At 41.5% G+C, this 23,541-nt stretch overlaps 3 protein-coding genes across 3 annotated transcripts; all 3 read right to left on the bottom strand.

Annotated features, from left to right (window-relative positions):
- Positions 1-6,816, bottom strand: nucb1 (nucleobindin 1). Its single transcript, XM_053442638.1, has 13 exons — positions 6,713-6,816; positions 5,057-5,180; positions 4,842-4,949; positions 4,578-4,710; positions 3,776-3,879; positions 3,025-3,210; positions 2,821-2,911; positions 2,670-2,728; positions 2,318-2,410; positions 2,127-2,216; positions 1,619-1,789; positions 510-627; positions 1-407 (listed from the first exon to the last, which is right to left on the bottom strand). The coding sequence occupies exons 2-13, from the start codon at positions 5,174-5,176 to the stop codon at positions 322-324; spliced, it is 1,359 nt and encodes a 452-aa protein (XP_053298613.1). The 5' UTR covers positions 5,177-5,180; positions 6,713-6,816; the 3' UTR covers positions 1-321.
- Positions 6,817-7,337: 521 nt separating this feature from the next.
- On the bottom strand, positions 7,338-9,674 carry ccndx (cyclin Dx). The gene is made up of 4 exons (XM_053442639.1): positions 9,426-9,674; positions 9,119-9,334; positions 7,858-8,188; positions 7,338-7,664 (listed from the first exon to the last, which is right to left on the bottom strand). Exons 1-4 carry the CDS (start codon positions 9,672-9,674, stop codon positions 7,504-7,506), a joined length of 957 nt encoding a protein of 318 aa, XP_053298614.1. The 3' UTR covers positions 7,338-7,503.
- A 5,116-nt stretch (positions 9,675-14,790) lies between these two features.
- tbc1d17 (TBC1 domain family, member 17) lies at positions 14,791-23,541 on the bottom strand. Its single transcript, XM_053442640.1, has 17 exons — positions 23,438-23,541; positions 22,210-22,305; positions 22,050-22,127; positions 21,849-21,960; positions 21,576-21,759; positions 21,312-21,420; positions 20,754-20,924; positions 20,215-20,340; positions 20,004-20,107; positions 19,779-19,873; positions 19,575-19,691; positions 19,294-19,394; positions 18,830-18,929; positions 18,427-18,524; positions 17,594-17,710; positions 17,422-17,508; positions 14,791-15,592 (listed from the first exon to the last, which is right to left on the bottom strand). Exons 1-17 carry the CDS (start codon positions 23,498-23,500, stop codon positions 15,431-15,433), a joined length of 1,920 nt encoding a protein of 639 aa, XP_053298615.1. The 5' UTR covers positions 23,501-23,541; the 3' UTR covers positions 14,791-15,430.

Here is a 23,541-nt window from a genome sequence, read left to right on the forward strand (position 1 = left end):
TTAAGAGGTTTTAAATAAACACTTTATTTGTAGATGTTACTGTTCTTACACTGAAGACCCTGCACAAATGAAAACTTTACTAAAATTGGAGATTTCTGAAAATACATATGCAGTTTTTATCTGTTGTTTCGAGAGCTTTAATTTAACATAGACCAAAGACATAAACACACAGTACGATACGTCATGATTCACGAGTCCAGTCCGCCTCAATTCACACATACTACTCACATTACTCAGTTTGTAGAACCCATCTGGATATCTGTGTCAGTGCAAATTAGAGTGTGTGTGTGCGTGTGTGTGTGTGTGTCAGAGCGTTCTGCGTTAAGTTTCTAGAGGCAGATTCTGTGGAGGCTCTGCAGGCAGATTGTTCTGGACTTGAACTTCTTGCTCAGCTGGAGCTTTATCCTCTGTAAAAGAGCAGAAGAATATTAACGGACTGAAAACTGTTTTGACACAAATCCACAGCGACAACACGTTGCCACATGTTTCACTTGTCCTTCACTTTTTACCTTTAACTTCAGGTTTAGGGGCCTGTGGTTGAAACTGTAGTTCTCCATTAGGGCCTGCAGGGGGCTGCCCATCTGCTGCCGGCTGCTCCTTCTGTCTCTGGGACATCTCTAACACCGCCTTGAAAAACAACAGAAAAAATCTAAAAATGATTCTGAACTAGAGATGTCCTGATAACATCTTCCCCTTCCTGATACAGATTACAATACCTGCACTTTGCACATCAGTCAATATCAAGTACAGTTCTGATACCAGTGCATTTAAAAAATAACTTATATAATGTATTTTACCAGCTGTGTGCTGCTCACCCTGTATAGCAGTGATGAATGCTAGAGTTGTTGTTGGTGTTTTAAGTGGCATCACTTTCTCCACCCCTCGAAACTGAAGTCTTACGTACTTGTGCACGACACTGTTTTACCTTTGGGACTTTCCAGTGATAAATATAGTCAAACTGCTGACTTTGTAATCTTGCTCTGGCTAACGCTGCACGACCAGAAATACAGAAAAGCAGCACTGTTTCGGAGCAGCGGAGAAAAATGATTCTCCGGGTAAAGACATTTGCAGTTTAATCTGTGTGAAACTTTAAAGATGCTCTACCTTTTCAGCAGTATCAAGAGACATTTCTGACGCTGGTGTCAGTATCAGACCATCTCTCATCTGAACAAGTCATTGTGTTCTTACACGCTGAATTGGCTGTTGACGTAATTATTGTCACCCACGCGTCTCAGATGGTATGAATCCCCTTGGATGTGTTAACCCATTGTGATGTCATCCATTGGTTGTTAAGCCGGCGTTTTCAATCCTCAAGTTTGGCATTTTGTCGAGCACTATCTTGTTTTTTTTACTTTAAACCCCCCCCCGAAGTAATTACATATCGTTGCACAGGGGGTGGAGCCTGAATGAGGGCTCGAGGGCAGTGCACACCCACATACAGCTGTGACCTGCACCCATTGGATGATGAAACTAGAGATTGAGAACAAACTTCTTTTGAAAATATGAAGTTGTTTCTGGTCAGTCAAGAGAATACATGCTTCAGGCCTTTTCCTTCTATACTTGAACTGCGTCCATTTTGATTTACAGTCTAAGGTTTGGGAGGCGGTGCGACAGTTACCTGCTGGTACTCTTTCTTCTGAGCCTCCAGGGCTTTGCCTCTTTCATTCAGCAGGTCCTGCTCCTGCCGCAGCGTCTCCGCCCTCCTCTTCAGCTCTTCTTCTTTGTCTCTGAGCTCAGTCTCAAATCGCTGGAGCTCTTCCTCCGTGTACGCCGGCTTCGTGTCCAGAGTCTGGAGAGACGGCAGGCGAACACACAGAAGTGATGGTATTACTGAAGTAGCAGTGATGGAATTATTGTAATGCTTCACAAAGAAAGTATGTCAGCAACAATAGCCTGGTATTATTGTTGATATAAACCAGATTTAAGGCTAATTTATTAATACACCCTGTCAGGAATCCAGTCCTGATGTGTTCACATCCTAATTCCACCAAACGTTAAACAAAGAGCTGCTTGACCCATTTAACTTCACCAACCGCATTTTCCCAGCTTGTCCTAGGACATGAACCACAGGCGGTCTAATAACCCGACCACATCCCTGCCCATCAGGCCTCCTCTGGGCTCTTTACCTCCCACTCTCTGGGGTTATGAAAGTCCCTCTTCTCTGTGGATTTCAGGAACTCCTCCACGCTGACAAGCCGGTCCTTGTTGGTATCGACCTTTAAAACGCAGAAACAAGGTCGATGTCTCAGTCAAAGCAAAGCAGAGAGAACAGTTAATGGGATATGATGAAGTGAGATGACAGTAAATAAAGACTCACATTCTTCATGACGTGCTCCCTCATCCTGAGCCTTTCTTCCTCCATCTCCATCATATCGTCCTCCTCATTCTTTGGATCGTAGACCTTCTCCAGCTGGAGGAGGGAGATGAACAGATGTTACATGCCGTGAGGATGCTGGTGCATACCACACCTGTCAGGTTTAAAACTTTGTATTTTCCTAAAACGCTGACATGAACAGCTGTATTTTCAAACTGATGATCATCCATTTGTCATATTCTGTTGTCGGATTTAAATGTGTTTTCCATCTGGAAACTGAACAAGTAAAACCTCGAGTTAAACCCTAGAACAAAACTGAAGTGAAAGGAGCTGTAATGAACTGCAGGGTTTTTACCTCCTTCGTGAAGAGAGCCTCCAGTTCCTGCTCGTCTAAAACACCATCTTCGTTTGTATCTAAACAGGGCAGAGAATCATGGGAACTGTTTCATATCAATCTCGTCGGAATGAAAAAGAACTGGGGTTAAAAAGGAGGTGTTGTTACCCACCATGCAGTTTGAAGAAGGTTTTAGGGTTGAACTCTTGTGGATCCAGGCCATCTGTCTCCTTCCAAACTTCCCGCAACTGAGCAACACTACCCTGAATGTGACAAGACGCAGCAGAAACAGGACACGCATGTTAAAAAAAAAAAAAACTTAATTCACCGCCACTCTTTTCCACTGATTATAAACACGGATCCATCCTTTGCCCACCGGAGCGTTAACTTTCGGGTGCTGCCGGTGTTTGTCCTGCAGCTCTTGCAGTCTCTTCTCCTCTTTCTCCCTCTTCTCCAGGTCCAGGCCCTTCAGGTACTCTCTCCTCTCGTGCTCCTTCAGCATTTCGTAGCGTTTGAACTCCTCGTGTCTCTCGGCATCGTAGTTCTCCAGGTCCTTGGTGGCCTGAACGAGGGAGTCCCGTGTAAACAAAAAGCAAAAAAATGTGCAGAGACACACCTGTCATTGTTTTTGGCACCCTGGAGTCTGATTAGAGCGATTCTTAAAGAATGTGGGGGAAATGATCACTTCTCTACGGGTCAGACACGTTCACAACAACAAGAAATTGTCTGGGACATTCAGGTGAGGGGTGGAGCTGGGGTAGAGAAAATCATTCCACAGCAGAAAGCTCAGGGTTCTGGTTTACTGCACATCAACACTGACATCAGCCCTTATCGAAAAAAGCTCTTGGATCTCATTGTTTTTCCAATATGACATCTTCGTTTTCTATATGCTTCTCTGTCCTCCTGAGATATTTATATTCTCCCATCGTGTCTGTAAGGTTAGAAACGTAATCAACACGGCCACTTGCTCGCTGTGAATTTTGCAGACATATTCTGACTGTATTTTTACATGGGCTCACTCAGACATTTTACAAGGGGGCTATTATAAAACGTTCTGGAAAACATCAGGAATGGACCTCAGTGCACGTCTGAAATCCCTCCTCTCACTCATCACAGCAGAGTCTTACCGTCGAGATCAGCAGCTCAAGGTCTTTTGCCTCAAACGTGTTTTGATTGTGTGGATCCAGATGTTCAAACTGCTTCAGCAGGGAGGCGTGGTCCATCTGGAGGCCTGCATGGAAAAAATACAAGAATTACCAAACACATGTTTGACTTCTGACAAACATGACTTTGTGCATTTATTTTTCAAAGGTTAAAATCTCAGCTCTTTTGCATCTGCATCTTCGCACATGAATCGAAGATGACAACACTGCACATCTGTACGCTTTTACTGTAAGTGAAGCAACAGGTGCCTGATTTCGGCATGTTCTAAAGTATTGTTTGTTTTTTCTTTTCACTTGCATTATTTTATATGTGCTCAATGTCTCAATTGATAATAAGTTTCACTGGCGATTAAAAGTTGGGAAAAAACTCAACCAAGGCAACTTAAATTTATTTTTGCTTTTCATTAAGTAACGTACAAACATTTGCATGTTACTTTTTCCCAAATAGAAAGAGAGTTTTTTTCTCCATTTGATGTCTTTTTGATTTGACATGCATTACAATGTATCTATATTATTTATTTGTATAATAAAAAATAATTATGATATCAGAACATTATTATTATTATTGACTATTTACTGTTAGTGCTGTTGACTTAAGCTGTGGTATTTGTCAAGACTTTACATTTGATAAAGTAAACCACATATAACGTAGGAAAAAGCTAAGTTGCTAATAAAAGATACTGCTTTACAAAAATCAGTTTTGTGTAATAACCATATTTTTAAACAGGGGTCATAGATTACATAGAAATCTGATGAGTCCACTCACTCTGTGTGTTGGTGCTGTCCAGTTTGGCCTTCAGCAACATCCTGAGCCGAGACACCTCCTGCCGCTTCAGCTCATCCAGCCGAGTCCTGACATGGTGACCGACCAGGTCCAGCTCTTTACTGAGGCGGCCATTCTGGTGGAGAACACACCCGGGAGAGAGAACAAATCAAATGTTAGATCCCCTTGGTGCTAGTCAAGGTGAACGAGGGCAGCTTTGTGGGTGAGGAGGAGAAGAGAGAGCAACAGTAAGAGAGGGATCCTAACCTTGATGTCCTCTGTGTTGGCTGTCTGCAGTTTCTCTCTGAAGTGAGGGTCAGTCTCCAAAACCTCGATCACCTCTCTGAGATACCTGTCGTAGTACAGGCCTGTGTCCTGCAACAGTGTGTTGAAATGGAAGGATTAATTTAAGGCTAAATGGATTCTCAGCTTGAGCTCATACGTGCAACGGTGAAAGAAAAGAAGAAGAAAGGGAACCTTACAGCATTCTCCTCCGGTACTTCCTCTTTAACTTCTTGGATGCCTCCATTGCGATCAATAGGCACCGACCAGACCCCGGCAGCGATGGAGAGAAGCAGCAGCCAGCCAGGATTTAGGTTCATCCTCCTTTAAATCAAACAATAACAACAGAGGTGTGTGAGTGATAAACCTGGACAAGATGGATCGGGCGTCAGTTCACCTGCAGGACATCTTTTTAATACACCTCTCAATTTCTGCAGGGATTCTTCACTTGTGAGTTTTATGCAGGGCAACATACAGATACAAAGAAGCATTCCAGCAAAAGTTAACTTAGAGTCTCTGATCAATCCGACTCCAAACTGCACGTGTGTGTCTGTGGGAGGAAGCCGGAGAAAACCCACACAGACACAAAGAGAACACGCAGCCTCCACACAGATTCGAACTGGAAACCTTCTTGCTGTGACGACAGCGCTAATCACTGAACTGTGCACCAAAAAATTAAATCAGAAATAGATGCAAACAGTTTCTTTTAGTGAAATATTGGACTCCATCATGGCTATTCCAAGATACAAATGTTCACATAAAAACTATGAAATAACAAAATGTATCTTAGGTCCTATTCTGAATGGGTCACTGAATATTAATAAGTTATTTCATATTTTCAGTTATTTTAATGTTGTACTTGGATTTATTTTAATTATGTATATTTTTATATTGTCTTCTTTGTCTTTTCTTTATGTCCTTCCGTATTAAGTAAAGCACTCCGAATTGCCTTGCTGAAAGGCTCAAATAAACTTGAGTGAGTAAACCTATCACCAGACTCAAACTTTCACTATATTTACATTAGAATTTGAATAACCGGAACTTCAGACATTATTTACTCAATTTTTATCTATAGTCACAAGTTCAAGGAACGCGTCAGACACCCGGATACAGACATGAGCACCACACAATACATCACATCCTGAATAACTCTACGTCATCATAGCCTTTGATACCAGCCAGATAGGTAGAACCAATCACATTTGGTGTACATGGTTGGTGGCTGGTGTGCACATTATATGCCGAATTCAGCAGGAGACTTCAAAGAGTTAAAAAAGGTCAAAATTAAAACATTATCTGGTCATGAGTTTATTCATCACTTGGAGATGTTTATAATCATACATTTCCTAAATGGAATCTCGCCTACAAATCAGTTTCGAGCAGGAAGATCTCATTTCAGAGAGGGAAATAGGAGGATATATTTCATAAAGGACACCAGAAGTGTCACTATACTGATTGATAAACACGAAATTATTTTGATGACGTTGTTCGTGTTTGTAGCTAGTTAGCCAGCTAGCTTAAAAGAGGAAACATGGATGCGGAGGGGAGGTTAGTGATTAGGATTCAAGACAGACGCGGATATTTCTGTGTCTGTAACACACACTTGAGATTAAACACGTGGTGGGTGTGCGTTGACGTTGGATTTAATACACTATTCGTTCTTTTAACGTAATTTTAAAGGTGATACAAGAGCTCCTTCTCCATCAACGCAGCTGTTAGCTATGGGAAATATGAGGCAGAATACTTCCTCCGCTTATACGTCCCGATTTCCTGCACATTTTTAAACCCAACTGACATCAAACCAGTAATTTAAATGATTTCTAACAGAGAAACGTCTTTAAAAACTCCTCTCTTACCGCTGATGTTGTTCTTTTCAGATCAAACGATCAAATCGCGATTTCTACTTGAGTCGGAGAAAATTTACGTCATGAAGCAGCGGCGCTTTGCTGCCTTCAGGGACCGTTGGAAATACTACACCCCACGAATAATGACATGTAAGTAATGCCAGCAGATTAAGGAATTTGCCAAATTATTATTAGTTGATGTATCAAGGATTTTTTTATTTTTGGAATATTAATTGTTAAAATGCGATATAAAAGATTTCTAAGTAAAAAAACATGGATTTTGTGAACGTCAAAATCCTACCTTAAACGTACACAAATGTACCTGAAGGCATCATTATCCCAGTGGTAAATAAAACATCGACACAATTTATGTACAAACGTTTTTAATTGTTTGAAAAATAGATTTGCTGTATATTTAATTCAGTACATAAACACAAAGTCATGGCATAGTGAAATAAATTAACATAAACACAGTCAACAATTGCACGTGATGAAAAATTAAATATATAAATATGAATGCATCAAAATGACATCTAAGCCTACAATAAAATTAATAGAAATAGATAATAATTAAATATGGCACATGGAAAACACATACTTGCAAAAAGTGTTCACAAATAAATACAGTTAAAAAAAATTAAATAAATTAACAGTCACTTAATAATAATCAATTATTTCAAAATGTATATATATATAACCATATCTGAGCATTTTGGGGTCATTTTAAATTTATATCAGTTTGACTGATGAACTTAAATGGTTTATATTGATTTACACTTGCGCTGCATCAGCTGATTCAGTGTTTAGAAATCAATCTCTCTCATGTCAGTGGGTGTCCCGGCCCGCTCATCCTCCTCCACCTCCTCCTCCACCTCTGCCTCTTTCTCTGTGGGGCCCTGCTGAAGCCCACTCCTCAGCCGCTGGTTGAGGCCGTACTCTATCATGTCACTGTAGCACTGCAGCACTGCCTGTGAAGCACGACAGAGAAAGTGAGTGGATTTAGTCAGAGATGAAAGACTCTTCATGCATTTGACATGACAAGATTGGTGTGTAGCTGCTAAAAACACATTGTTTTTGCAAATCCAATTCCCTGAAATAATTGAATAATAAGGAAACCTAATTCTAATCAAATTCAACTGAAATGAACAGGTCTTTACTCACCAGCTCAGTCTGGCACAGCTCTGCCAGCTCTTCACTCATGTGAGCCAGCTGAGAGGGCCCCTGGTTGCCCAGGCCTCGCAGTGCACAGTTGAGGGATGCTGCAGCAACAAGTGATGGAGGTGCTCCCAGGAACCGGGAGTCACAGACACACATGGCCGCCAGTGTGTCACTGTGCCGCCGCAGGGTGGACAACCGCTCCTCCGAAGACTCACCGCCGTCCCCATCGCCTCTCTGCTCCACTGAGGCCAGGAAATGTGGGAGGAAGTCTTGAGGGGTCACCGCTGCTGTGTCCCACCGCAGAGTGGCCAGGATGACTCGCTCCATTTCCTGATGGAGGGAACAGGCGGTTTTAAGAATTAGAAAAGTCGTGGTGTGGTAAAACATGGAGTTAGTCATAAAAACATGAACTTAAATTGTAAGGCTGCGTTTAAGATCATTGAAGGAAACTTCTGACTTAAATCTCTGAAGTGCATCGCTGATTCACTTTAGCTTCAAGATCAGATGGAAAGCTGATGTATAAGTTAAAAATCTACGATATAGTTATTACAGTTGACACACAATTAGAATGGTATAACTTGATATCAATAGATGAGCTGTGATTTTTTGTACATTAGTGCAGCTTCTCAGATGGGAAGATTTGCTGCTTCTCCTCATCATATATATCAAAGTGAAAAGAACTCTTATGACTTTTTATCTGAAAATCAAGATGCCACCTAGAGCTCTGTGAAGTTTTCCTAACATTTCATAGACAAAACGATCGACTGATTAATCTGGAAGATAATCAAAAGTTAACTTCCATTAACGATGTTTATGTGCATCTTTTGGACTGGAACTGATGATGGGCATGTATCTTTTATTTCCTCAGGTAACAGTATATATTCTAAAGTTGATTAGATCAATAATTCAATTTGTTGATTAAATACTTAAAGTTTTAAACAGGTTGACTTCCAGTTTGTGGTTTACTGGTATTTTTAGTTCATGAGATACTTGTTCATTTGTTTGTTTCCCTACAATTCCTTATATTTGTCCACCTTATACTATGATATAGCTACTTTAATGTCTTCTCATAAAGGTTAAGTACCATAAAAGGTATAAAACTCGAAATATATATTAAATCTTTTAAAATAATAGTTTACACAGCAGTTTGATGTAAGTTAGTGATGGTATCCGGGGCCCTCAGCTGGAAATGAACCAGAGTTGTCATCTTTACTGGACTCTTTCACTCCAGCCTCTACAGTGACCAAGTGATGGACTCACCCGCAGGGTCGAGGGTGGGAAGCTGTAATCGGCTGCAGCACAGAGAGTGTCTGCAGTGATGTTGTCGCACTCTGTGAGTTTGGATGCGATGAGGATGCAGCCGGCAGCCAGGCAGTATGGTGAGACGGGCACAGACAGAGTGGCAGACAGGAAGCGGTCCATCAGAGAGACAGACAGAGGAAACACTGTCTCATCAGAACCGATCGCACAGCACACCTGCAGAGAAAAGACAGAGGACACCGGTGTCACAGCTGCTGCGATGACACAACTCCTCCAGGATCATGCGGCAGAATCAAGAGTTTCATACCTCCATGGCCCACTTGGCGAGCTCCTCCCTGCGCTCTGGATCCCTCTGGATGAGGGTGATGTAGAGCATGGAGGGCATGTACCTCTCCTCCACGTGAAGCAGCCTCAGGATCACACGGTGCCCCGACACTGTGGGGTCCCAGGCGGCTCGCAGCTGAGACGAGCCTCTGTTGGGGCCCTGGCCCTGCACCTGACTCTGGTCATCCTCGACCTCTTCGCACCACAGAGACACAGACATGGCCCTTTCCATCTACACGGCCTGATGGGTAAAATATGAACCTATTATGTCCAACTGGGAATGAAAAACAGCAGATACTGTCCTTCTGCCACCTGAGCTGCTGTGCAGGTAAGGGGTCGTGTAGAAATCCCTGCGGATGTTTTTTCCCCTTCTTGAAACCTGGACTCTGGTGTCCTGTGGTGCTGTGCAGAATATCAGCCCCCAGCTGAGTCCTCTGAGTTTTATACCCAGCCGGGAGAGAGAGGGAGAGGGAGTGGCAGAAAGTCCGAGGCAGAGAGGGGTGGGGACCCTCGTGAGTGACATAAAATAATAAGAGGACAACAATATGGTCTGTGCAACAATTGCTCCAACAGGTGGGGAGAGGGGGAAAGGAGGAGAGCGAGGGGAGAGAGGGAGGCAGGGGAGGAGGAGAGAGGAGCAGACAAGAGAGGGAGTGGCCCGCAGGGGACAGAGCAACAGCTTGTCCCCGACAGTGAAAGAGAGAAGGGAGGAAAAGAAAAGGCTACGAGGGGTGAGAGGCAGAGAGAGAGAGAGAGAGAGAGAGAGAGAGAGAGCGAGAGGAGAGAAAAGGTCACCTCCACACTCTGACAATGGGAATGGATGACAAAAGGATGAGGGTGTTTGTTTACAACGTGCGGAGGGCAGGAAATATGTCAAACACATGGATGGATGTTAAATTATAGCTGCTGGTAGATAACAGGGATTATTCTCATCTTCTAACACTGGATCACAGGTTAAAGTTAAAAAGTTATATGTAGAAATAAAATATAGATGTTCATGCAAATATTAAGTGTAATATTAATATATTAACCAATATATATATATATATTTTATCTTGCGAGACAAACCACAGGCCAGATCAACAAAATTAAACTGTCAATCTGTGAAGAGCAATGGAGCTGAAATGGTGAGTAACATAATTATTTACATGTAATTCAGATATTGAAACATTTTTCACGAGCTAATGGTCCAGATGTTCTGGTTTAAGCATCTCAAATATCAACTTTTCTTTCTTTCCTTTTACATTTTTATTATTTTTTTGGGGACAAATATTTATTCACAGAACTCAAGGCTCTTATTTTTTTTAAATGACACACCTTTCTTTCCAAAATGACAGAACTTTAAAACAACATGTGAAAGTTCTGGATGCAAATAAATGCAATGAATCAACCAATCAGGAATTTAATTCACAGGTTACATGATAATTAAATGAATCTATAGTTGTAACCTTTCTCTTGAGTTTGCCATCAATGAAAGGGTGCAAACAGAATTATATATATATAATATATCCAATTAAAGTCATAGCGCCACCTATTGGCAACAGGAAACGGTATGTTTGACATTATGTTATTTTTCATTTCTCAAAGCTGTAGTATCACATCCACTTCAGATTTGATCAGGAAAGCCTTTAGGGCTTTGATGATGACTCATTGTAAAAATTGTCTGTGATGGCATAGTGAATTTCTATCTATCACTATGAACGTTTTAGTTCATGCAGAAATGATCCAATCTTCACCAAATTTCACATGTCACATCTATTGTGAGATACATGTTTATTCGTAAATAAAGCGGAGACATGATAATGTCTCATTACAAATGTTCACAAGAAACAAGGATGTATTACGAGTATGAAACAATTTTAAAGAATTTTCGCCCCAAAATGAGTTAAATAAATGTTAGTCTGTCATCAAGTCGCCAAGTGGATGAGAAACACAAGCAAATCCTGTTGTCTTTGAACAACTCCTGAAAAGTACTTGTTATATTTTCTATTTTCTCCAGGCCTCATCCCTCTCTTTACTCTCTGGAGTCTCATTGTCAAAGCAACCTGTGTCCCATCGGCCTCCCCTCCCTTAGCCTGTGGCAATCTGCTGCTCATGTTTAAAGAGCAGTGAAGCCACTGGGGAGGGCTGGGCAGGCGAGGTATGTGCAACAGACAGTGGAGCCGGGGCAGGTCAATGAGCCGTATTGTCTCCCTTTACAAATCAGTGTCAGACAACAGCCCCCTGGCCTTCTGCCTGCTGCTGGTGCCTCACACACACAAACACACACTTCACACATTCATGGGGTAGACACACTTTTCACACGCTCCCCGGGGACTCCTCTGATGGTCACAGTGGGGTCGCTCTCACCAGTGGAGAATACAGATTGTATTTGACGCAGTCATTACAGGTGGCTGTTCACACATTAGAGGTTTCAATGGCAGCTCTCGTTTCAAATGGGAGTTAAATGGACGACCACAATGAGACCATGATTTCAGCTCAGCATCAATTATTCATGCTCCATTCAACGCGGAGCAGACGACCAGTTCCACAAACTTCACAACTACATGTGCAGCACAAAAATAATTCTAACTTGATGACATTTTGTATTTACTTCAAATATAATTATTTTATAAGACTTTGTCTTTCATATTTCATCACGTATCCTGTAATTGAGGAAGTTCTCAGATCCTTTAACACTACAACATAAAATACTTGACTTTTATGAAATTCTATGAAAATCATAAATTATTAAAGAACTGAGTGGAAATTAAATAACCCCTTAAAAAATTGTCACACTATTAAATATTATATACTGGATTATTATTGCTGTTGTACATGTATTTAGTTGAAATGGAGCTTCAGATGGGAAGTTCAATCCAAGCATCATGTTTTATAAACTATAAAGGACTAAAACCTAAAAAATTTAAAGTATTAAAATATAGGTATCTGAACTCAGAACAGTACTTCAGTAAACTGTTCACAGTAATAGCTGTCGGTGGTGCTATACAGGGGTAAAGATATAAGGGATATGTGTTGTGGAAAAGTTTCACGTTTCAAGAAGGAGAAATACAATGACTGCTGGCTCTCCACTACAGCAGCATGTACACTGTGACATGGACACGGGGTCTGAATCATACAGCCTCTTTATAAATAAAGCACAGTTAGGTTTGATCTACAAGTTATGATCTGATGACATAATTATGATTGCATGTCTTCATTCTCTTGTTTAAATCTTGGGGAGATATTTCCCCTGTGCACAGGTTTTGATGTTACCGTGACCAAAATGACAAGGGCAGCACAAAATCAATTCACCTCATATAAGCCTAAAAGAGGGGTATGAATTAAATAATTAAAAATAAATAATAATAATAATGTATTTTATCTATAGATGACTTTGCAAAACCCAAGTTTTTAAGTACTTCTGACTAACTTTAGTCCACCAACAGTTTCATTTTAACATTCTCTCTATCTAATCTACCTGCTTTATTTTATTCTATTTTTCGTTATTATAAGTATTGTAATAATATTCATTACTATTAATTTTCTTACTGTATTGTTAATACCTTGTATTGCAACTTTTCCATGAAAGGCACTTTTAAAAACAAGTCCGATTTGATTTTTATATGAGAAGAAGGCAAATTATTGATTGGATTATGTAGTACAGTCGAGAAAATCTGATTCCAGAAACAAAAGATATAAGAAATAGAGTACAAGATAGCACAAAGATAAGTGAGTAGAACTGACTGATTCATAATGAAAGCAGTGGAATTATCATTTTAAATACACAGCGGGATAGGAAAGTCAGAGAGTAGATTGTGCAGCCACATCATCTACCGCAGATAACAGCTTTCCTAAGACACTCAGCATAATGACAACATGAACAGACCATAATCCTCCAGCACTTGGTCGATTGTGGCATTAGTGAGAAAATGGGGTTTAAAGCTGTCGACAAGACCTTCGCCTATAAAACAGGCTTTGAGAGGAAATGAAAGCAGATTGAGTTTGAATGAAGGCCTGAGTTAAGTTTGGCTCTGTCAGTCAAGTGAGGTCAGGAGGGAGGAGGAGAAGGAGGAGGAGGAGCAGGAGGAGGATGGGACAGGGAGTGACAGATCGTGGGCCTGTTTAAGCACCCTCCTAAATTCATACACCGCAGCTGTATTCAAACAACACAGATCGAGGGGGTAAGAGACAGCGAGTGGCCAAAAGAATAGTGCAGCGGGTCCTGAGAAGGAGGTGTGTCGTCCCCGCCCCTCATTTTCCAGCTCATTTCCCGGGACAGTGGAGAACAGAGGTCCTATTTTCCCCTCCGCCATTCACCTCACACAGACACCTGCTGGCCAGTGGGGAGGGGGAGAGGGGAGAGGGCAAAGTTTAACCAGTTCACAAGTTAAAGACGCCACATTAACTCATAGATGTCAGTGTTAGCTGGAAAAAATGATAATTTATCAGTTTGATCCCCAGGGGGACATTTTTTTGTTACAGTTGCTCCGATCAAGAATAGAATTTCATCAAAAAACCTAAAACTCTCAAAAATATAGATAAAAAATCTGGGGAAAATTGAGGTATGTTCAAATGTTAAAGTTTATAAATACACCAATTCACACTTTGCATTTTAATCCTATTTAATTTTCAACTGTATTTTAATGAGTTAGTAAAAAAAAATCCAGTCGATCTACTTAAATATTTTTAATTCTTTTCTTTTTAATTGATGTTTCCTCTCCTACTTTACAACATTTCAGAGGAAATATCCATTTTCTTATTCTCCAGCATATGTTCTACAACTGTAGATTTAGTTTAGATGAAGATGTGACACAATAAAACACATGATCAGATCATCACTGCTTGAGATGATTTGATCCTTCACTATTATGTTTAAGTACTATAAGAGTAATGTAAAAACACTGCATCTTAAGTAATAGTATTGTTTTCTAGAGTAAAAATTTAAATGTTTAACTCCTTTATATTCAGTTGGGTAGATTGGATTGCAGTCACGGTTACATCACAAGAAAAGTATTCAGTTCTGCATCATCTTGTATTTATTTGTGGAAATCTCTTCAGTTGTTTTCTGAATCTTGCTGAGAACCAACCAACAAACGGACAGGGTTGAAAACATCTTCTCCTTGGTGGAGGTAATGAAACAAGGAGCTTTGAGCACACTTTGCTTTTTTCGTTAAGGGTCACAAGCCAGAAAGGTCAGAAGTTGTATTGTATGAATTTATCATGTTTCTTCAATACAAAATCTTAATGTTAAAGTAACTAAAACTGTCTAAGAGGCTATAGAACATAATGGTGGAGAATCACACAGTGGCAGTAAAATGTATATACTTTAAGAGAGTAGCCGAGCAGACCTAAAAGAGACAGACTGATAAGATTCAACCATTTATTTGGTAATAATCAGCAGATGAAAACGTTATACAGGTAATTACGAGGCTTAAAATATTACCTAGCCGCATGTGAAAACTATAAGGCATGCAAAAACTTTTGCATAGGGCTGGAATGGCATCATACAGTACTGACAAGGTGCTGGCAGTAAGTTTATACTTCAATATCTTCCCTTTTCAGGAACAGTGGAAAGGGAACAGGAGGGAAATCTAAACCAAACTCAACAAAGAGATCGCACTGAAGTGACAGGCGGGGAGGAAAACAGCTGTTAAATAACTCGGGAAAAGGTAAAACAGCAGCATCCAACAGAGGACGGAGAGAAAAGAGAGATGACAGAAACTCAGGAGGATGTGAAAACAAGTGACGAGCTGTCCGGGTAAAAAAAAAAAATAGGAAAAAGAAGAGGAGTATGAACACAGTGTTTAAATATCTTGGACTGAAAACTTCAGGGGTACATTAAAAAAAGAAAAACACTTCAACAGCACCCCCTGCCCCTGACAAACAGTAACAACAGTCTTCCTTCTCATTTGATCACAATGTATATATAGATTCGTTTTTTTTCCATATATAAATATCTTTCATTCATCGTTTAGTGAGCGTCAGTCCACCAGCTGACTTTCAGACTCAAGGATAAGGGTGACCACGTGCTGAATTAGAGGAGGAAGCTCCGAACTGGGATTGGCTGAGGAGGCGCTGTGCCTCGCCGGGCTGTGAGTCCGGGCTGTCCTCGTCAGAGCTGGGGGGGACGTGGAGGCCGAGAACCCTCTGCACCTTAATGGGAAGCTCCTGGGGAGGGGGGAGGAGGAGGGGACAGGAATTAGTTTTCTATTGTGGTGGAAATTGGTTCTGAGTCGAGTTGTCTTTGTAAGTGTATTTGTAAAAGCTTTCTGCAGCAAGGATCACACGGGCAAGGTGGATGACGCGAGTGTGATAAAACAGTGAAGTGCTCATATTTAAGTGTCTCTGTGTGGGTGATGCCCTGACCAAAAACAGGTCGGGGGTGTGTGTGTGTGAATGTATTGCATCATTTCTGTATTGGAGAGGAAATAATGTTATCTGAGGTAAGGATGTCAGTCAGTTGAGTAGATAAGCAGAATTCAACTCGAGTACAGTAAAAGGTCACTATTGATGCAGGGGACCTCAGGATCAACTTCTGCAACACATGTTTAGACAACGTGGTCACATGCTAGACAGCGGACAGTTTATGTCGAGCTGTACCCTCGATAGAAATGTCTGCTGTAAGCATAAACTAAGTAGTTATCAGTGATGCCGGTAACGCGCTACTTAGTAACGCGTTACTCTAATCTGACCGCTTTTTTCAGTAACGAGTAATCTAACGCGTTACTATTTCCAAACCAATAATCAGATTAAAGTTACTTGTCCAAGTCACCTTGCGTTACTATTTCGGTATTTGTGGTTAGCCCGCTGGGCACGTCCTGCGGCTGGGGGAGCAGTCGCCCCGTCGCCCTCCTCACCACGCCGCCGGAGGCTCGGTGTGCGGCACTCCTCGACGTTTTTTTAGGGGGGGAGGTGCTCGTCCGCGGTGCGGGGGCTTTCCTTATAGTATGCCGCGGGGCGGTGTCCGTCGGCGCTGCGGAAGGCGGGGACCGGTTGGAGGGGACCGGGTACGACGGTCGGCGACATGCGACTCTGGACGTGTGTCGGGCTCTTCTCGCGGATCACCTCAGCTACAGCGCCCGTTGGGGGAACCCTCCGTTCGCGCGGGCGGGGGGGGCCTCCGGCGGTGTCTAATAAAGTTAGTGTTGGCCAAACCGGTTGTCATTTTTATGTTGAGGCGGCGGGGGTGTTGTCGGCAGCTGCTGAATGTAACTAATAAAGTAACTTGTAATCTAATTTAGTTACTTTTAAAATCAAGTAACTTGTAATCTAACTTAGTTACTTTTAAAATCAAGTAACTTGTAAAGTAACTAAGTTACTTTTTCAAAGTAACTATGGCAACACTGGTAGTTATTAAGTAAAGTAAGTAGTTATTTAGTAAATGTTCATTACACTATATCCCTTCAAAGCAATGCATTGATACAGGCCTTTATATTTATTGGCTCTATGGCTGAAATGCAACAGATCAGCACAGACTTGACTGAATACACAAGGAGAATTTTTTTTAAAGGAAGCTGATTGATTAAAAAAATTACAACTGGAGTTTTTTTTTTTTTTTTTTAATTGTTAATACCTACATTGGCTTCTAATCATTGGAGGAGCAAATGCATGGACTCAGAAAAATAGGATAAACAGTGAGAAATGACACAATCCCAGGTATGTATAGATATGACTCATTACTATCGAGTAAATGCCTAAAAATCTGAATAAGATGCATCAACTATATCTTCAGGAGAAGGAAACAAAAAACGATTTACCACTTGATGCTTTTTAACATCATTAGAAATATGTTACAAATACAATGGATTAATAAATTAATAATATCAAGACTCGTATGTGAAAAAATAGTTGTCAATTGGAAATGATTCCCAATATTTCTGGCTTGTGTAGCATGAAACAGATAATTGTTGAGCTGTTGTGAATTTTATGAGATGACGCAAGGTGTAACTTTTTCCATTTCACTTTTTCTGCAACAGAAAATGTCTGACTCTTCTTACCTTGCACTGAATAAACTGCAGATAAATGGCCTCCGCTCCACGTAGAACACTCTGCAGATCCAACCTCATCGTCAGCTCATTAATGTGCTGCAGATCAAATGACAATACACAGAGGCTGTTGTTACTGTGCTGACACACTGAGTCGTAAACATGAGACACATGCGGTGCACACCTTCAGAATAGTGTTGAAGTCATGATCTGAGCCAATCAGCTCTCCTCTCTGGGACTCCAGGATGGAACAGGCTATCAGCAGGTGGAAGTTGTCACATGGAAGACCAGTCCACTGGACCTGAGGGAGAAAACAGGATGTTACAGAGGTGGGCAATACCAGCTCCCACTGGGTGAGGGGGAGGTTACAACCTGAACTTGTCGCTTGTCTATCACACAAATATAAAAGTTGTCATCGCAGGGTACAGGGATTTTTTTATAGAAAACAAAACCCATTTGGTTTTATGTCGGTGATTCAGTCTGTAAAATAAAATCAATACTTAGCTGACAATTCAATTAGGCTCCTTTTCCACCGCTAAAAAGAAAAAATCACTAACACCCGCTAACATCTGCCTTTTGTCTGCAATGGTAATGGATACATTGGCTCCCATGTCAATTTACTCTGCAGAAGACATTAGTTTTAACCTGATGCCAAAAGGGAACCTGATCACCGGAACAAGGTAATCTTCAAACATTGTCTGGTGAAGATGGCAGCATCTGGAGATACAAGCTTATAAACACAAACATTTAAATGCTGAAAAGACTGTGGCAGTGAAATCTAATGTTAAAGATCAAAGTGGGCGCTCTACAGATCCTGAGCTAACAGGTCCTTGCTTTTTCCACCCTATGTCAGGTATAATCAAAACCCTGGTAGACACAAACAACCACGTACTCTCGCAGAAACACCTACAGCTAATCTGGAGTCACCAGTTAACATGCATGTCTTTGGACCTTCAGCGGTTTGAGCATCATAAAAACCTTCATGTATGTAAGTAAATACAGATGTTGTGTGCTCACCTCCCACAGAGTGAGGATGTCCTCGAAGGAAAACTCTCTCTTGAACCAGATGAGCAGCCAGCGGAAACAGAAGCAAAGTGAGCCGCTGTCCTGGGAGTCTGCGGAACAACACAAATGTGTTTTCAGTTCAGCAGCAAACAAAACAAGAACACTGAGCTCCTTGTAAATGATTTATCCCTAAAACTGAAATTCAGGCACTTCCTCTCATGCATATCTACCTGGTGTGCACCCATCTGCAGATGCTTTTATACATAACTTATACATTCTTAAGTGTAGCCTGAAGGTTGCAGAATGTTGAGGAGCCTCTTTATTCTTGTTTCTGTTCCTGCTTTTCTTAGCACCATACTTATGAATTATTTTAATGAAATTCAGAATGTGAGTGGATGGATGTTCACTGACTTACCCAGGAAGTCGCACAGCTCTGGGTCTAGAGCCTTCAACAGGATACTGAGCTTCAGGAGCTGCTGCTTCATGGCCTCCTGAGACTCTTCAAAGTTCTGGTGCTGCATAGATGAAAACAGAGGAGGACTATTTGTCACCATTAAGTCTGTGTAAAAACACATTCTCAAAACAACTGCGATTTATTTATGACTTATTGAGTTTGAAACTTAACAAAGATCCTTCTGAAAGACATTCACACACATATAACAATGTGTGCCTTCTGTTCACGTTAAACCAGAACTGCAAATGAAGCATTAAGTTATTACAAAAATGTTTTCACTGACCATATAAAAGTGTGGCATTCTAACTTCATGTCAAACTTTCACTCATTCTCTTTCACTGTTGATTTCTAGAATGATTCAGACGAACTCCCAAATTCAAAAGCCGCAGCCACTGATCCTGTTGAAGTGAGAAACGCCTACTAACCACCAGCTCCATGAAGCCCGTCAGACACCAGAAGGATTCCACCTCATTCTGGGTGATGAACAGGAGAGGAGAGAGGAGATCACTCATGCCCTGGACGTAACCTGGGCAGATGGAGAATAATAAATAAAGGAAAAGCGCCAGAGATGTTTGTTTATAGTTATTTATGAAAAAAAGTTTTAACTGAACTGAAAATATCAAGACTTAATCACACACACACACATACACTCACACTCACACTCTAGTTGCACTCCTGTTTGCCAAACAGCCAAGTAAAATCCTACCGAGATCAAAGTTGAACATGCAGTATGTCATCAGCACATCGTTGAGCAGAGTCAGTCCTGGATTGTTGTTCCCGGAGAAGAAGGTATTGTGTCTGTCTGTCCTGCTGACGTCTCTCTCTGTCACAAGACAACAAAGCCAAGTTCAACTTCAGCATCACAAGCAGCGTACGGATACAACGATGAACTGATCCTCTGTTTTCTGACCTATCAGGCTTCTGTAGCCTCTGAGGAGTGAGTTCCTCATCTCCTGCTCTTCGGTGACAGACTTCCACTGCACTTTCATTCTGAAATACTCGTCCCTGCAGACACACAATTGCATTAAAGTTGGTCGCTGGGTTGAGGGAATAGTTGAACTATTTATGAAATCATGATTATTCACAAACTGGTGTCAAACCATCAAAAGCATGTAAAAAAAATTAAATCACTGACGTTTTAAACCGCAGAATGTCTTCCCGTTCTTTAGTAGTACTGTTCCATGGATAAAAACCCAGAAGGAACTTCCAGATCTCTCTCCTTAGTGATGGCATGATGCCCTGCAAGAGGAAAGAACAACATCAATAAATTTGTATCTATTATAAAAATAAAAAATGAATCCTAGAAACAGGGGATAAGTATACTGCCAATATATTAACAGCCTTACCCCCCTGAACACCAGCTCTTTGATTTTGTCTGGGTTCGTCACGCGGCCCTCGGGGTCCAGAAACTCCTCCCATTTGTCCAGAGGTTGTCCCCTGGTTACGTCTGGTCTGGGACCGAGCTCTACCCCCTAGATGGAAAAACATAAACAAGGGATTGATGCCTCCAATTCTCACGTCTCTTTTGACCAACAATTTTTTTGTGAGCATTCGTCTGATTTATTTGGATCTACTAGCTAATTCACTCTCGGTAGTGACAGTTATCTGAGAGGAAGAGAGGGTGTCAAAGGTTGTGTTGTAGACTTTAGCAATAAAAAACCTTGCAGCTGACTAGGCTTCATACCAAAATGATTCAAATAAAAAAATACAGTACAATCATTTAATTCCTAGTTTCTCCAGGAAAAAAACGCTTCCTGCTTGTGAATGGTTCATTTGTACCTGTGCCTGTACCAGTGAATTTTTTGAAAAATATTTGTACACGTTACCCATCGAGTACCTGTGGGTGGCAGGACTCAAAATGGGCCTTTCGGTATCTTTCTCTTACACAGTTGATGAGTTCAAATCCAGGCTCATCATCGGACTGGGGGGGCTGGTTTGGATCCTGACCAGTGCGCAAGTGGGCGGGGGAATCTGGAGGCCGGAGGGCCGCCTTGAAGAAATTGGTGACTTTGGAGAAACCACCAAATGTTGTGGCGTAGGGGTCCTGGATGAATCTCTGTTCAAGGGCACAAAAAAGCAAAGTGACAGATGAAGAGGCGTGTCACTTGTATTCCTCGTGTGTTTTGAGCTCGACAGGGAAACACTTTTGTCATATGCTGTGACTCTGAGTGTGCTTCATTATGTGAATCTGAGGGGAGATCGGGATCCCCAGTGATAAGGTTGTACAGTTTTTTAATTAAGTAAAGTCCACAGTGTGACTTTGATCTGTATTGATCACTAAGCTTAAAAACTCAGAAAGATTTTATGATCGATTTATGCTATGATGGAGATTGATATTAGTAACTATACTTTACGACTGAAAATATTATTTCAGCTTTAAATGTACCATGTAACACCTGCTCTCTTTTAAATGAAATCAAAAAAATAAATAAAAGTAAATTACCGTAACAAGATCGGAGCCGTCATCAAGGAGGTGCAGCCTATCAAAAGAGTGAGAGAGCGCACCTGTCTCGTGTGGGTAAGCAAGGTAGAGTCGCCCATCGACTGGTGACCTGATAACAAAAGAATGCATGTGACCTTATTTCCACTCATGTGACGCATCATGTAAACAGCTCTGCCTGAAATGGGACGTCAGCTGCTCAAAGTGCTGAGACAAATTCCAACACACTGACTCTGCTGCTGGGAGTGTTACAGTGATAATACTCACGGGTCCAGGACGATGTAGTGATGCAGGGCCCGAAGAAGTTCTCTGGTTCCTCCCCTGTGGAAGTGTAGAGCAGGCAGGGGGTGCCCCCCTCTACTCGTCAGCACCAGGAAGTTTCGACCCAAAGAGAAGCGGGCCCTCCGAAGAGAGTAGAGCTCTGACAGAGGCAGAGAGAATGACCACTGATCTGGAAGAGAAATAAGGGATATTTACTTTCATACATTGTTTCTTATCGACGTAACTCTATGTCAAAAGTGACAGAATTGTTAAAGGCACCTGACTCTTTGACTGGAACATGTTCTCGATCTTTCTTCACCGTGCTGATAACAGCCCAGTCCGGCTCATAACCAGGGTCAAAGTGTGTATCCTCCTCCCCTCCTTCTCCGTCCTAATTGTAAATCAAAAATGTTGATGACATTAATTTGCATTTGAGTCCGAAAATATATGAACATTTTGTTGTTTTTCATGACTGCCCACCTTTTTGGAGTAGAGTACAGCGGGGGCACAGCGGCCCTCATCCTCTAGCGGGCTCCACTCTAGAGCTGGCACCCCAGCCTAGAACAAAGAGACAGTTAATGACCCCAGTGCTTTCGGGGGTTTTCCTCTACATAGCACAGACACAGACATATTTTCTTACCCGCTCCACAACGCGGATGAACCCTGGGATGGTGGTGTCCTGGTTGCTCCTCTTGGCATTTGTGTGGAGGTAAACTCCCTCCTTCTCAAATATCAGCTGAGGAAGAAGCAATACCAAGGTTATAAAAAGTAAGGTGAGATAAAGAGATGCCTCACTTCTGTGCCAAAGTGAGGTTATGGGGACATAATCTGGAGGTGTATACTAACAGTATCTACAAGGGGTTGAAAATTGTTCTCATTATAATTTCGCAGAGCCTCGGATGACATAATGAAATGGCTGTACTGTCTGACCAATATTCTAAAATACAAATCAAATCAGGAACTGGCTTGTTAACAATATCTAAATATTATATTCATTTCCTTTTTCTTGTTTTTTGGTCGTCTAGCTTAGTCTATAATTCATCTGCTCTTTCCATCCCCCTATTTTTCTCTTACCTTATTTATTGTTGTCATTTATTCTGTATAAAGTACACACATTGTTTCCTTGGTTGACATGTACTGTATTACCCTCTGTGTATTTATTATGTTATGAATGAGCCAATTTAGGATTATGTTATTATCATTCAAGCTGCCTTTTCAACATCTAATCAAAGACAATGGATAGATTAGGTTCATGCTAGGTTCTGTATTTAATGTTGATCAATAAACATTGTACCTGTCAAATAAATAAATAGAAAAATCTGGTCACATTGAGGCCATTGTTATAAATGTGTTATATGGTTTAACTACTTATATGTCAAATTAAATGAGCACACCGTGTTGATCAGATAAGACTGGATGATGTGTGTGGAGGTTATGTAGTGATGAGGTCGAGGTCTCACATCAAAGGCAGTGAATGACAGTGATCACATGACTTCAGCTCGTCTGGTCTGTCAGGTCACTCCACCTGAGACCCGAAACTCGCACGTTAAAAAACCGAACTTGTTGGGCTGAAGCAGCTTTGACCTAGTTAGCTACAGAGCTAACGTGTCTGTGTGGTAGATCACACATCTATCGGCTTCTAACACAACAGGGCCAGACGTGTCACGAATGATCCAGATGTCAACGTGTAGCTGACGGGTTTACCTTCTCCAGCGTTGTATTGAACACCGACAGCTAGCTAGAAGCTAACATTGCCCCGAAATCTCGTCTAGTTCCACCTGAAAATCGAGTGTCGAGCTGTGGGGAAAGTTGTCAACATGCTCACATCAAAATGCTGGATGTAAATGCTTGATAAAACCTAGAACTACCTTGTAATCTGGGATGTTTTGCTCCATTCTTCCGCCGCCGGAGTCACTGCTTCGTTCTTCCATAACAAATATGACGTCACCCTTTTGCTGCTCTCAAAAGCCCC

The sequence above is a fragment of the Pleuronectes platessa genome, chromosome 16 (assembly GCF_947347685.1).
Source record: "Pleuronectes platessa chromosome 16, fPlePla1.1, whole genome shotgun sequence".
NCBI classification, from domain to species: Eukaryota; Metazoa; Chordata; class Actinopteri; order Pleuronectiformes; family Pleuronectidae; genus Pleuronectes; species Pleuronectes platessa.